Source organism: Arachis ipaensis, chromosome B10 (assembly GCF_059453495.1).
Source record: "Arachis ipaensis isolate K30076 ecotype BB chromosome B10, ASM5945349v1, whole genome shotgun sequence".
Classification (NCBI taxonomy): Eukaryota; Viridiplantae; Streptophyta; class Magnoliopsida; order Fabales; family Fabaceae; genus Arachis; species Arachis ipaensis.
Genome location: NC_142435.1, coordinates 56,608,093 through 56,621,655, shown reverse-complemented (window position 1 = coordinate 56,621,655; position 13,563 = coordinate 56,608,093). Strand labels below are relative to the sequence as shown.

General features: G+C 39.3%; 1 protein-coding gene across 1 annotated transcript; it reads left to right on the top strand.

The window, feature by feature from the left end:
* Positions 1 to 8,581: 8,581 nt before the first annotated feature.
* LOC148580145 (uncharacterized) lies at positions 8,582 to 9,835 on the top strand. Its single transcript, XM_088502218.1, has one exon. The coding sequence runs from the start codon at positions 8,582 to 8,584 to the stop codon at positions 9,833 to 9,835; it is 1,254 nt and encodes a 417-aa protein (XP_088358344.1).
* Positions 9,836 to 13,563: the final 3,728 nt, after the last annotated feature.

The window sequence follows — 13,563 nt, the reverse complement described above, 5'->3', positions numbered from 1 at the left end:
AAACCACTATTTTATGGTTTATAGTGTTTAATTGTGTGGTTTTATCATGATCCTTACCCACTTATTCATTAAATTAGCATGAAATTATAATTCCTTCCTGAATTTATAACATGTTTGAAAACTGCTTCCTAGAGACTTTAATTATATATTTTTAATTCTCCTTTATTCCATTCGATGCCGTGATCTGTGTGTTGAGTGTTTCAGACTTTATAGGGCATGAATGAGTTGGAGATTGGAAAGGAAGCTAGCAAAAATGAAAGGAACACAAGAATTTAAGGAGATAACCAGCGAGAAGTGACACAGTCGCATGGCTCACGTGACCGCGCAAAGGAGAGCAAATCGCAGTGACGCGGCCGCATGGCTCACGCGGCCGCGCGGATTGGAAAAGCTCAAGCGACGTGGTGGTGTGGACGACGCGAACGCGTGGCAAGGAAAAGCGCGAATGACGCGTCCGCATGGATGACGCGATCGCGTGACATGTGCAATCTGCATAATCTGCAAATTCGCTGGGGGCGATTTTGGACCTTATTTTAACCCAGTTTTCGGCCCGAAACAGCAGACTAGAGCCAGAGAATATGCAGAAACAAAAGACAACATTCATTCTACACAGTTTTCAGTTTTAGATCTAGTTTTACTCCTTTAGGTTTTTCTCTCTAGGTTTTAGAATTTTAATTTTTAATTGGTCTTAGCATTGGAACATCGAGAAGAGTTATTTCCTCATAAAGACTTCGTCATTCTAGTTCGTTCTCTTAACTTGGTTTTATTCTTCCATGTTCTTTGCTTTGTTCAATTTTGTCATTTGAATACTTTCATGATTATTTAATACAAGGATTATTTCTTCCATTTTAATTTATTTTCCATTCCAATAATCATGTCTTCTTTTAATTCTCTTTCATATGTTATGGATTTATTATTTACAATGAGCGAGTAGTTTCTTCACTTGATGGGGAGTTGATTGAAAGGAACTCTTGAGTTGGAAGGATTGAAAGAGAATTTGTAATTGGGTTAACTATTGGATTGCTATCCAGTCACTAACACCAATCCCTTTGAACTAAGTGGGTTGTAACTCGTGAATAGATCTAGCATTCCAACTTGTTTGACTTTCCTTTACCTAGTAAAGGATAACTAAACGAAACAACTATTAATTATAAATTAACCTTGAAATCATTCCATCAATAATAGAGATTCCAACTAATCAACTCCCAGTCAAGGCTTTTATTCATATTATTTAAATTTTTTCAATTTAATTTTCCATCTACTTAACTCAACCTTTTGGAACATCTGATTAATAAAATAGCACACTTTTCTGCAACTCGTTGGGAGACGACCTGGGACTCCAACTCCCAGTAATTTTTAATTTAAACTCTCTGTGACATATTTCTAAATTGATAGGCAGATTTTTGGTGAGTTAAGAACTATACTTGCAAGGTAACTATTTTAATAATTTTTAATTGGCCAACTTCTGTGTCTCATCAATTTTTGGCGCCGTTGCCGGGGAGTTGCAATAGAGTGCTAAAGTTATTAATTAGAATTTATTTATTTGCATTTTATTTTATTTTGCTACTATGAGCTGCATGTTTCTTTCGTCAAATGACGCGTTCACTTCTTGATCTGCGCTTGCTAATATTCGATCCTGAAATTGAAAGGACTATTTCACGAATAAGGCGAGAACAGCGTCGGTTAGTCCGCTCTGAGGGCGGATCTGAAAGTTAACTTGAGGAAGAAACCAGCCCCGGTTCTACTGATTCGGTTGTTTTACGTGCAGAAGACATGGAAGCTAGGAGAGTTACCATCCAGGAGGAAGGAGCCCCTGATTTTACAATGCAACCGTTTCAAGCGCATCATCCAGCGGTAGCTACAGATTTTGAAATAAAGACCGCACTGCTAAATTTGATGCCCAAGTTTCATGGGCTACCTGCTCAAGAGCATATCAAGCACTTGAGAGATTTCCAGGCAGCCTGTTCTACTGTCAGGCGTGATGGTACTGATGAAACTTCAATTTTGCTGAAAGCTTTCCCGTTTTCTCTCGAAGGAAAAGCGAGAGAGTGGTACTACACTCAACCTCTAGCAAATGTATCTAACTGGGATACACTCAGAAAGGAGTTTTTGGAGAAATTCTTTCCATCTGAAGTTATTGATAAACTGAGGAAGGATATTTCCACAATTGTTCAGGATGACAATGAGACTCTCTTTGAATACTGGGAGCGCTTCAACAATCTTCTGGAAGCATGCCCCCACCACATGATTGACAAGATAGTGTTACTTAGCTATATCACATTGGGCATGAGGCCCCAAGATAAGACCATATTGGAAAGTGCTAGCAATGGGTCTATGAAGAAGTACAAGACCACTGATGAGGCTTGGCAATTGATCAGTGATTTAGCTGAATCTACTAGGAACCACAGGAAAAAGTAAGGCCGTTCAAAAGCCGTTGCAGAAGTATCCTCTAACAGAGAGACTGCGGCTCTAGCTCAGAGTATATGTGAGATGACCAACTTGCTGAAGCAGATGCAATTGAATCAACAACAAGCTCAGCAAGCTCAACCTTCCTCGCCACAGCAAAACCAACAATTAGTCCCGCAAAGAATTTGCGGAATCTGTGCTGATTATAGCCATTACACTGATGAATGCCCGCAGCTCCAACAAGAAGACAACATGGTGGCATCCACTCATAACTTCTATGACCGCCCCAACCAAGGGTACAATCAAAGTGGAAATAATAACCATGGATGGCAGGACAATTCTAACCAGAATTGGAGGGACAACAATAACAGAGGAGGCCGAGATAATCAGGGAAATCAGAGGTGGAATAATAACAACAACAGGCAGTAGAATCAACCTTACAAAGCACCTCACCTGAGGCAAAACCAAGGACCACAGAACAATCAACAGCAGACCTCTCAATTTACTCATTCTTCTTTATCTCCTAATGAAGAGCTACTACAATCTTTTGAGCGAAGACAACAGACCATGGAAAATAACATCATGAATAGTATTAATGCCAGTCTGAATGGTCTCACCTCTACTTTGCAAGCTCTTATGTCACAGATTGGATCAACGCAAAATTTCAGTAACCAACCTTCAAGCTCCACTGGAATCCCCTCTCAACTATTACCCAATCCAAAGGGAGGCATTAATGCCATCACCCTAAGGTCTGGAACCACACTGCAGGAGAAGAATCAGGAGTAACCAAGCCCACCAGAACACACCTCAGCTGAAGAGGAAGTAGAAATAGAAGATGTTGAAGAGGGAGAGGACATACAGGACATAGCTGAAGAAGAAATAGCTCAACCACAGGAGGAAGCACCAAAAGGCGTAAACACCATAGAAAACACTACTCCTATTCCATTTCCACAACTTGCAAGGAAGCCCAGGAAGCAGCTGGAATCCAACCCCAAAATGGTAGAAATATTCAAAAAGGTTGAGGTAACTGTTCCTCTTTCTGATGTTATTCAGCAGGTACCTAAATATGCAAAGTTTCTAAAAGACTTATGTATCCATAAAGACAAAATTAATGAATTAGAAACTATTCCTTTAGGTAGTTCTATATCTGCTTTAATGGGAGGATTACCTGAAAAATGTAGTGATCCAGGTCCTTGTATAGTTAGCTGTACTATTGGTGGTGTAGTAATTTATGATTGCATGTGTGATTTAGGAGCATGTGTCAGTATAATGCCTTTGTCTATATATGATATTTTGAGGCTCCCTCCCTTAAAAAGGTCGGCAGCTCGTTTTGTATTAGCAGATAAAAGCATTATTACAGTGGCTGGAGTTGCTGAAGATATTTTGGTGAACATTAAAGGGCTTACATTTCCCACTGATTTTTATATCTTGGAGATGCCCCATAATGATTCAGATAAGCCATCATCAATCCTACTTGGAAGACTATTCTTGAAGACATCAAAATTCAAATTGGATGCTTTTTCAGGAACATACTCCTTTGAAATAGATGGCCGCATAGTAATCTTCAATCTGAATAGAGTCATTGATAACCCCCCAGAAGATCGTTCTATCTTCCAGTGTGATGTCATAGATGAAAGTGTAGCTGAAGTTCACAAGGAAGAGTTTGAAGAGAGGCACACTGGACAAGATCCAAGTGTGGGGACCCTTTTAACTGACAATGAGGGCACTTCGCCATTTTCACAAGCCCCAGATAATCCAAAGCCTGCTCATGATCAGAAGTTAGAATTGAAACCCCTTCCTCCGCATCTCAAATATGCTTATCTCGAAGATGAGCAGAGGTTTCCAGTTATCATTGCAAGGGAACTTACTTCTCAACAAGAAGAGCAGTTACTTGATGTGCTGAGGAAGCATAAGAAGGCAATTGGGTGGAGCTTGGCAGACATAGTAGGCATCAACCCTCAAGTATGTGAGCACAGAATATTTTTAGAAGAGGGAGCAAGACCTGTCCGTCAACCCCAAAGAAGATTGAATCCCACCATCTTGGAAGTTGTCAAAAAGGAAGTGACCAGACTATTGGAAGCAGGTATCATATATCCCATTTCAGACAGTGAATGGGTAAGCCCAGTACAAGTGGTGCCCAAGAAGTCTGGAGTCACTACAGTGAAGAATGAGCATGGAGAGCTCATACCAACTAGAGTTCAGAATGCTTGGAGAGTCTGCATTGATTATAGGCGTCTGAACCAAGCTACCCGTAAGGATCACTACCCACTTCTATTCATTGATCAAATGCTGGATCGCCTGTCAGGTAAATCACATTATTGCTTTTTAGATGGTTACACAGGTTATTTCCAGATTTATATAGCTCCTGAGGATCAGGAAAAGACTTCTTTTACATGTCCTTTTGGGACTTATGCTTACAAGAGAATGCCCTTTGGCTTGTGCAATGCACCAGCTACTTTCCAAAGGTGCATGGTGAGTCTCTTCTCTGATCTTATTGAGGACTGTATGGAAGTTTTTATGGACGATTTTAGCGTTTATGGTGATTCTTTTAGCCTTTGCTTAGATGGATTATCTAGAGTATTAGATAGATGTGTTAATACAAACCTTGTATTAAATTTCAAAAAATGTCACTTTATGGTAAAACAAGGAATTGTATTAGGACATGTGGTATCTAATAATGGCATTTCTGTAGACCCAGCAAAGGTGAATGTTATTTCTAGTTTACCTTACCCCTCTTTTATGAGGGAAGTCCGTTCGTTCCTTGGCCATGCAGGTTTTTACAGGAGATTTATTAAGGACTTTAGTAAGGTCGCACTTCCCTTATCCAGATTACTGCAGAAGGATATTGAGTTCGAGTTCAGTGAGGATTGCAAACAAGCGTTTGATAAGCTGAAGACTGCTCTGACTCAAACTCCAATTGTGAGAGGACCAGACTAGAGCCAGCCATTTGAAATCATGTGCGATGCTTCCAACCATGCAGTAGGAGCAGCGCTGGCTCAGCGTGAAGGTAAGGATCCTTTCGTTATTGCTTATGCGTCTAAGACTTTAGACAATGCCCAGTCCAACTATACTACTACTGAGAAAGAGCTTCTTACTGTTTTTGCTCTGGATAAATTCAGAGCTTATTTACTTGGTACTAGAGTAGTAGTGTATTCGGACCATGCAGCTTTAAAGTATCTATTAGCTAAAAAGGAGTCCAAACCAAGACTTATACGTTGGATACTACTGTTACAAGAATTTGATTTAGAAATAAAGGATAGGAGTGATAATCAGAATTTAGTGGCAGACCACTTGAGTCGCCTTGAGCATATTAAAGGTGATTCTACTCCTATAGATGATAATTTTCCTTTTGATAACCTGCAAGTAGTATCTGAGGTAGTCCCTTGGTATGCACCTGTTGCTAATTATTTAGTTAGCCGCACATTTCCTCCAATTTTTTCTAAGCATCAAAGAGACAAGCTGAAAAGCAAGTCTAAATATTATATATGAGATGACCTATATTTATGGAGATGTGGCACTGATCAAGTAATTAGACATTGTGTGCCTCAATCAGAATTCCAGTCCATTTTAGAGGCCTGTCACTCATCTGAGAGTGGAGGACATTTTGGCCCTCAAAGAATAGCTAGAAAGATCTTAGACTGTGGATTCTGGTGGCCTACTCTTTTTAGAGACGCTGCTGAGTTTTGTAAATCTTGTCTCCCATGCCCAGAAATTTGGCAATATATCCAGGACAGATGAGATGCCTCAACAAATTATGCTTCTCTGTGAAATTTTTTATGTTTGGGGCATTGACTTCATGGGTCCATTTCCAAATTCTAATGGATATTTTTATATATTGTTAGCTGTGGATTATGTTTCCAAATGGGTGGAAGCAATTCCTACCCGCACTGATGATGCTAACACTGTTGTTTCCTTTGTGAGAAACCATATTATATGTCGCTTCGGATCACCACGAGCAATCGTGAGCGATCAAGGCACCCATTTTTGTAACAGGAGACTGACAGGATTAATGAAGAAGCATGGGATAATTCATAAAGTTGCAACAGCTTACCATCCCCAAACTAATGGGCAAGTCGAGGTGTCAAACAGAGAAATTAAGCGTATCTTGCAAAAGATAGTAAAGCCTCATAGAAAAGACTGGAGCACCAGGCTACAAGATGCACTCTGGGCATATAGAACAGCATACAAGACACCCATTGGGATGAGTCCTTTCCGCTTGGTTTATGGAAAAGCTTGTCATCTCCCAGTTGAAGTAGAACACAGAGCTTTTTGGGCAGTTAAGGAGTGCAACATGGGAATTGAGAAAGCCGGAGCTGAAAGGAAGTTGCAACTGTAGGAACTGGAGAGCCTTCGCCTAGAAGCTTATGAAAACTCCAGAATATACAAGGAAAAGATGAAGGCTGTACATGATCAAAACATCAAGAAGAAAGAGTTCCAACCTGGGGATTTAGTCCTACTTTACAAATCTCGACTAAGGCTCATGCCAGGTAAGTTGAGATCAAGATGAGAAGGTCCATACAGAGTAGAGAATGCCGAACCGTACGGAGTTTATCACCTAAGCCATCCTTCAAGCTCTGAACTTATTAAGGTTAATGGACAACGCCTGAAGCTATACCATAGCGAGAAGATGCAGAGAAACAAGGAGCTTGAGATCTTCCTCTTGGAAGATCCCCACATAGCAGAAGATTGAGCTAGTGGAGCGTCCAACTTACGGACGTTAAAGTAAAGTGCTAGGTGGGAGACAACCCACCATGGTATGATCGTTCTTTTCTTTATTTTTAGTTTTTCCTATTCAATAACTCTTCTCTTTTTTAGTACTTTCGTGCATCTGTATTTACATGTTTTTATTTTCAAAAAAAAAAAAATTTCGCTACGCGACGCGATCGCATTAGCGACGCGTCCGCGTCGTAAGGAGAGTAAAGAAAAAATAAAGATGAACAGAAAGTCACGCTGGAGCGTGGCTGGAGGTGTGCCAATGGCACAAATCAACCCACGCGACCGCGTCGCTGACGCGTTCGCGTCGCATGGGAATCATGGCCTCCCACGCGACCGCGTGCCCTGAGTTTTTGACGTAAAATGGTGCACAATGAAATATTGTGCGAGAGTGATGCTGGATTGGTGCTGGAAGCACAATCCTTATCACGCGACCGCGTCGCCGACGCGGCCATGTCATCCATTTTCTGACGCACACTCACGCGTTTGCGTGACCCACGCGATCGCGCCGTCCCAATTTTGGCAAATAAATTAATTTGAACAGAGAGTTGTGCTGGTGCGAGGCTGCACTCGCGCCAGAAGCATAACATGGGTCACGCGACCGCGTGACCGACGCGATCGCGTCACCATACTTGAAGCGCATCCACGCGAACGCGTGCCCCACGCGGCCGCGTCGCATGCGCCGCACAGCTCAACCTAAAATTGCCACATATCTTATCTTTCTCTCCTCCAAATCCTAATTTTTCTTTTCCCTCCTTATTTCTTCCTTCTCCCTTCTTCCTTCTATCTCACCTATCACTCTCTCTCTCTCTCACCTCCATTACCAAGGTTCTATTTTCTTCTTCCTTCTTCTCTTTTCTATCATTCTTATTATTTTATATATTATTTTCTTTTTCTTTTTCTTTTTCTTTTCATTATTCATATTTTCCTTCTTCTTCTTTTTCTTTTTACATGGTATTAGAAATTTATTTGAGTCATTATTCCTCATTATATGCTTGTGGATTGTTGCAATTTGTTTGACAATTATTATTTTTAAGGGATTTCTTGCATGTTCACCTTCATACTTTCTATATCTTATTTACCATGCATGCCATGTGTTTGTGAAAAAGTCCATATAGCTTATGCACTTTTCTACATTACTTTACTCTACTATTCAATGCTTGCTTTTCACAAATTCTCTTTACTATTATTTTAATTGAATTTAATTGTCAATACAAATATTTTGGCTTGTTATAATTGATGCTTGGTCTATGCTACTCATGCCCTTTTCCGGCATGCCAATAAACACCTTGCATCTACTTATCTTTCGGTGCACTGACTATTTTTCATTGTTGGCTTTTCACATGTACTCGAGAGCCTGTGCTAATGTCAACTACATCCTAATGTGCATCCATCACCACTCTTCCGTTCTCTTCCTTGCTATATATCTATTTGAATTTAATTTACTTTCTCCTCTCTTTTTAGGATGGCCACCAAGAAAGGAAAGGAGAAAGCAACTCCTAAACCCCCAGCAAGAAGAGGCACTAAAAGAGCATCAGTGGCAGAGCCGTCTTCAATCGCGGTCAAGCCCTCAACAAAAAGAGTTAAGAGGATAATAAAGGTTGATGACAAAGAGAAAGCCTTTCCAGCAAAGGAAACTGCGCAATTTCTCAATCGCTACTGTGAGCAGATGTTTCCTATCCTGGCAGAAAGGAACTATAACAATGAATACCTTCTTGTCCTCCCGTCCAATATTGCTACCTTTGTTGAGCCGCAAATTGAACGAAGACAATGGGGTTTCCTACGGAGACAGCCAAGGCAGGTCAATCTTTCTTGGGTAGTTGAGTTCTACTCTAACTTCTACATGCCAACCCTGCAGTCTGTTTATGTCCGGCAGAAGCAAGTCCCCATTACAGAAACGGCCATTCAGCAAGCTCTGAGTCTTCCCCCTATTCCAGAAGGAATGGACGCCTTCCAAGAAGCTGCACTTAAGCGCCAGAAGTACCAATTTGACTGGGACTCCGTTCTCGGAGTCATCGCATTACCTGGCAGCCGTTGGATCTACGGATACCACCGTACCCGCCCTAAGGGAATCTTGGCTTCAGCACTTACCTTGGAGGCTCGCGTATGGGCACAGATCATGTCCCATTACGTCATTCCGAGTACTCATGAGTCCTCCTTCACTGCGGACATGGCTGTTCTACTATGGTGTATCCTTACAGACCAACCCCTGAATCTTTCAAGACATATCCGGAATGCTATGAGACACGTACAAATTGCGGGCAACTTACCTTTCCCCGCCTTGGTCTCAGATCTTGTCTCAGCAGCCAGAGTCTCCTATAGAGCTGGGGACACCAAAGCCGTGCTTCCATGGGATGATCAGTATGTCCCTAATGGGAAATACCTCAGACTTCCAGCAGCCACTACAAGTCTTCCTACTGCTCCAGTTGAAGATAATCCTTCTTCAACACCACAAGCACCTACAACTGATGAATTGCTCCAGCAGATAATCACAAGGTTGGATCGGCAAGAACACAAAGCTAAGTTGAGAGAGCGCCGTAACAATCGAAGATTCAAACACCTCAGAGAGCTACTTAGAGGAGATCGCAGATACTCAGACACCCCGGAATCCACTTCTTTTACTAGCACAGGGAGCCATGACGGTCCCGATTGTGGAGATACTGCTACCAGCCCACCCCCGTTCCTGACAGACGGCACCGAGGACGGTGCAAAGCCTTAAGTGTAGGGAGGTCGGTCAGTACCTGACTTTCGGAGGTAATTTCTCTTCTCTAGCACCAATAATTAGGATATTTTAGTTAGATTTTCTTTCTTCTATAGAATAGAATAAATTGCATAGGTTAGGATAGTTGCATGCATGTTTTACTTGATTGAAAAGACAATAAGTTTCTTTTAAGACTCTATCTTTGGAACAAAATTTCACTAATTTTTCAAAATTTTTATGATAAATTTGCTTGAGTTGTATTTGGAACATAATATTTGAGCTAAAGAACACACAACCTGTGAAAGATTTGAGCCTTTATGTATGGTTACATTATTTAACCATAATTATTTCATCCTTGTGTGTTTACTTCTCTATGATTTTAATCTATATTTTGTTTTATCTTATATGTCCAATATTTATTATATTTGCATGCTTGCACATGATTGAGGCCATTATTTGTTTAAACTCACTTATCCAAATTAAGCCTACCCTTTTCAATCACCTTTGTTAACCACTTTGAGCCTTTAAATTCCATTTGTTCTATATTTTACCACATTACTAACCTTAAGCTGAAAAACAATTGTATATCCCAAATTGAATCTTTGGTTAGCTTAAGATAGAATTGTGTGTGCTAGTTAAGTATGGGAAATTGTGGGAACAAAAGTTGTTAAGGGAATGTGTCATGAGAATTTAATGGAAATTTGGATACCTACTCATGTGAAACTATAAGAATTACCCCAATGTTAAATTCAGAATTCAAAGATCAATGCACATATGATAGAATCAAATACAAAGTTGATACATGAGTATGGATTGAAAAAGGGAATTCTGGGTAGCTAGGTATGAACTTTAAGATTACATTAAAAATATACAAGTTGGGTTGGAGCTTGGGTTAATTAAAGATTCAATTTATTAGCTCACTTGACCAAATATATACCCCTACCTGTACCTTAGTCCCATTACAACCTTGAAAAGACCTCATGATATTTGCATTGGTATATTAACTGTTGTTGATTGGTTAGGAGAAGAACAAAAGTTAGAAAGCATGATTAGAGAAGGATAGAGTGATTACCCTATACACTAGAAATTAGAGCGTACATACATTATCAGTGAGGGTTCAATGCTTGAATTTTCATGTTCCCTGCTTTCATGAGCTATCTTCTTGCACTTTTATCTGTTTTATTGTATAATGATAGAATTAGTAGAATTTGATTTGTAATTGTTTTAAAGAGCTTATTTACTTTTGATCAAGTGGTCAAGAATCATATAGTTGCATTTATTTATATATATATAGGCTTGCATTATATTTCATGAGTTTCTACATGTTCATACTTATTTCCTTATCTCCTTCAATTAAGCATGAGGACATGCTAATGTTTAAGTGTGGGGAGGTTGATAAACCACTATTTTATGGTTTATATTGTGTTTAATTGTGTGGTTTTATCATGATCCTTACCCACTTATTCATTAAATTAGCATGAAATTATAATTCCTTCCTGAATTTATAACATGTTTGAAAACTGCTTCCTAGAGACTTTAATTATGTATTTTTAATTCTCCTTTATTCCATTTGATACCATGATCTGTGTGTTGAGTGTTTCAGACTTTATAGGGCATGAATGAGTTGGAGATTGGAAAGGAAGCTAGCAAAAATGGAAGGAACACAAGAATTTGAGGAGATAACCAGCGAGAAGTGACGCGGTCGCATGGCTCACGCGACCGCACGAAGGAGAGCAAATCGTAGTGACGCAGCCGCATGGCTCACGCGGCCGCGCGGATTGGAAAAGCTCAAGCGACGCGGTAGCGTGGACGACGCGAACGCGTGGCAAGGAAAAGCGCGAATGACGCGTCCGCATGGATGACGCGATCGCGTGACATGTGCAATCTGCATAATCTACAAAATTCGATGGGGGCGATTTTGGACCTTATTTTGACCCAGTTTTCGGCCCGGAACAGCAGACTAGAGCCAAAGAATATGCAGAAACAAAAGACAACATTCATTCTACACAGTTTTCAGTTTTAGATCTAGTTTTACTCCTTTAGGTTTTTCTCTCTAGGTTTTAGAATTTTAATTTTTAATTGGTCTTAGCATTGGAACATCGAGAAGAGTTATTTCCTCATCATGACTTCGTCATTCTAGTTCGTTCTCTTAACTTGTTTTTATTCTTCCATGTTCTTTGCTTTGTTCAATTTTGTCATTTGAATACTTTCATGATTATTTAATACAAGGATTATTTCTTCCATTTTAATTTATTTTCCATTCCAATAATCATGTCTTCTTTTAATTCTCTTTCATATGTTATGGATTTATTATTTACAATGAGCGAGTAGTTTCTTCACTTGATGGGGAGTTGATTGAAAGGAACTCTTGAGTTGGAAGGATTGAAAGAGAATTTGTAATTGGGTTAACTTTTGGATTGCTATCCAGTCAGTAACACCAATCCCTTTGAACTAAGTGGGTTGCAACTCGTGAATAGATCTAGCATTCCAACTTGTTTGACTTTTCTTTACCTAGTAAAGGATAACTAAACGAAACAACTATTAATTATAAATTAATCTTGAAATTATTCCATCAATAATAGAGATTCCAACTAATCAACTCCCAGTCAAGGCTTTTATTCATATTATTTAAATTTTCTCAATTTAATTTTTCATCTACTTAACTCAACCTTTTGGAACATCTGATTAATAAAATAGCACACTTTTCTGCAACTCGTTGGGAGACGACCTGGGACTCCAACTCCCAGTAATTTTTAATTTAAACTCTCTGTGACATATTTCTAAATTGATAGGCAGATTTTCGGTGAGTTAAGAACTATACTTGCAACGTAACTATTTTAATAATTTTTAATTCACCAACTTCTGTGTCTCATCAACCTCTCAATTAATAAACACACACAAGACAAACAAGTAATACACAAGTAAATTCAAGTAAAGTAATTAGCATATAGTCAATTAACATATAAACAATTAAGCAAGCCATGACAAATAGCAAACCCAAACAAGTCAAACAAATGCAAATGATGTGTGCCTACCCTATGATCGATGAGTCTCATCTGTCGGTTATGTAACCAAACCCGACATGTCCGGAGCAAGTGGAATCACTCTACTGCATCTACACGGACAGGTATATCTGGCAAGTAGAATCACTGCACTGCGGCAAGCGAAATCACTCCACTGCATTGTAATGATAGGTGTAATTGAATTTGAGCGTAGATGGTAATGAATAAATTGTTAGTTTTGTAAGAGATTTAAATAACATTGAATTGAAATGCTGATGTAGTATTGAGGTTGACTGAAGGGAGCAAAGAGTGAGAAGGATGAGTAAAACATAAGCTTGAATTTGGTTAAGATATGACATTATAAATAAGAATGAAGGATGTTAATAGGACATTGAGTTGACATGGAGGAATGGAAAGATGTATGGTGAGAAGTAGGTTTAAGTTGAGGGAACATTAAATGGTGATGATGGGTAAACCAAATTTTGGGGACAAAATTTCTTATTTGGTGGGGAGAATGTAAGGATCGGAAATAATTAATGATTAATTAACATAAAATAATAATAAATAAATTGTCCAAAATAGGTTCCAAAAATTTAGGATGTTAACTAAAAAATTTAAATATGATATTTGGACTCAGTAGACTTTTCTGAGTTGGAAAATATAATTTTCTTTGGAAAATTGCGTAAAAACGCGTACCGGTAAATTAACCGGTAATATCGGCTTAAATCTATCTGGTACTGAGCG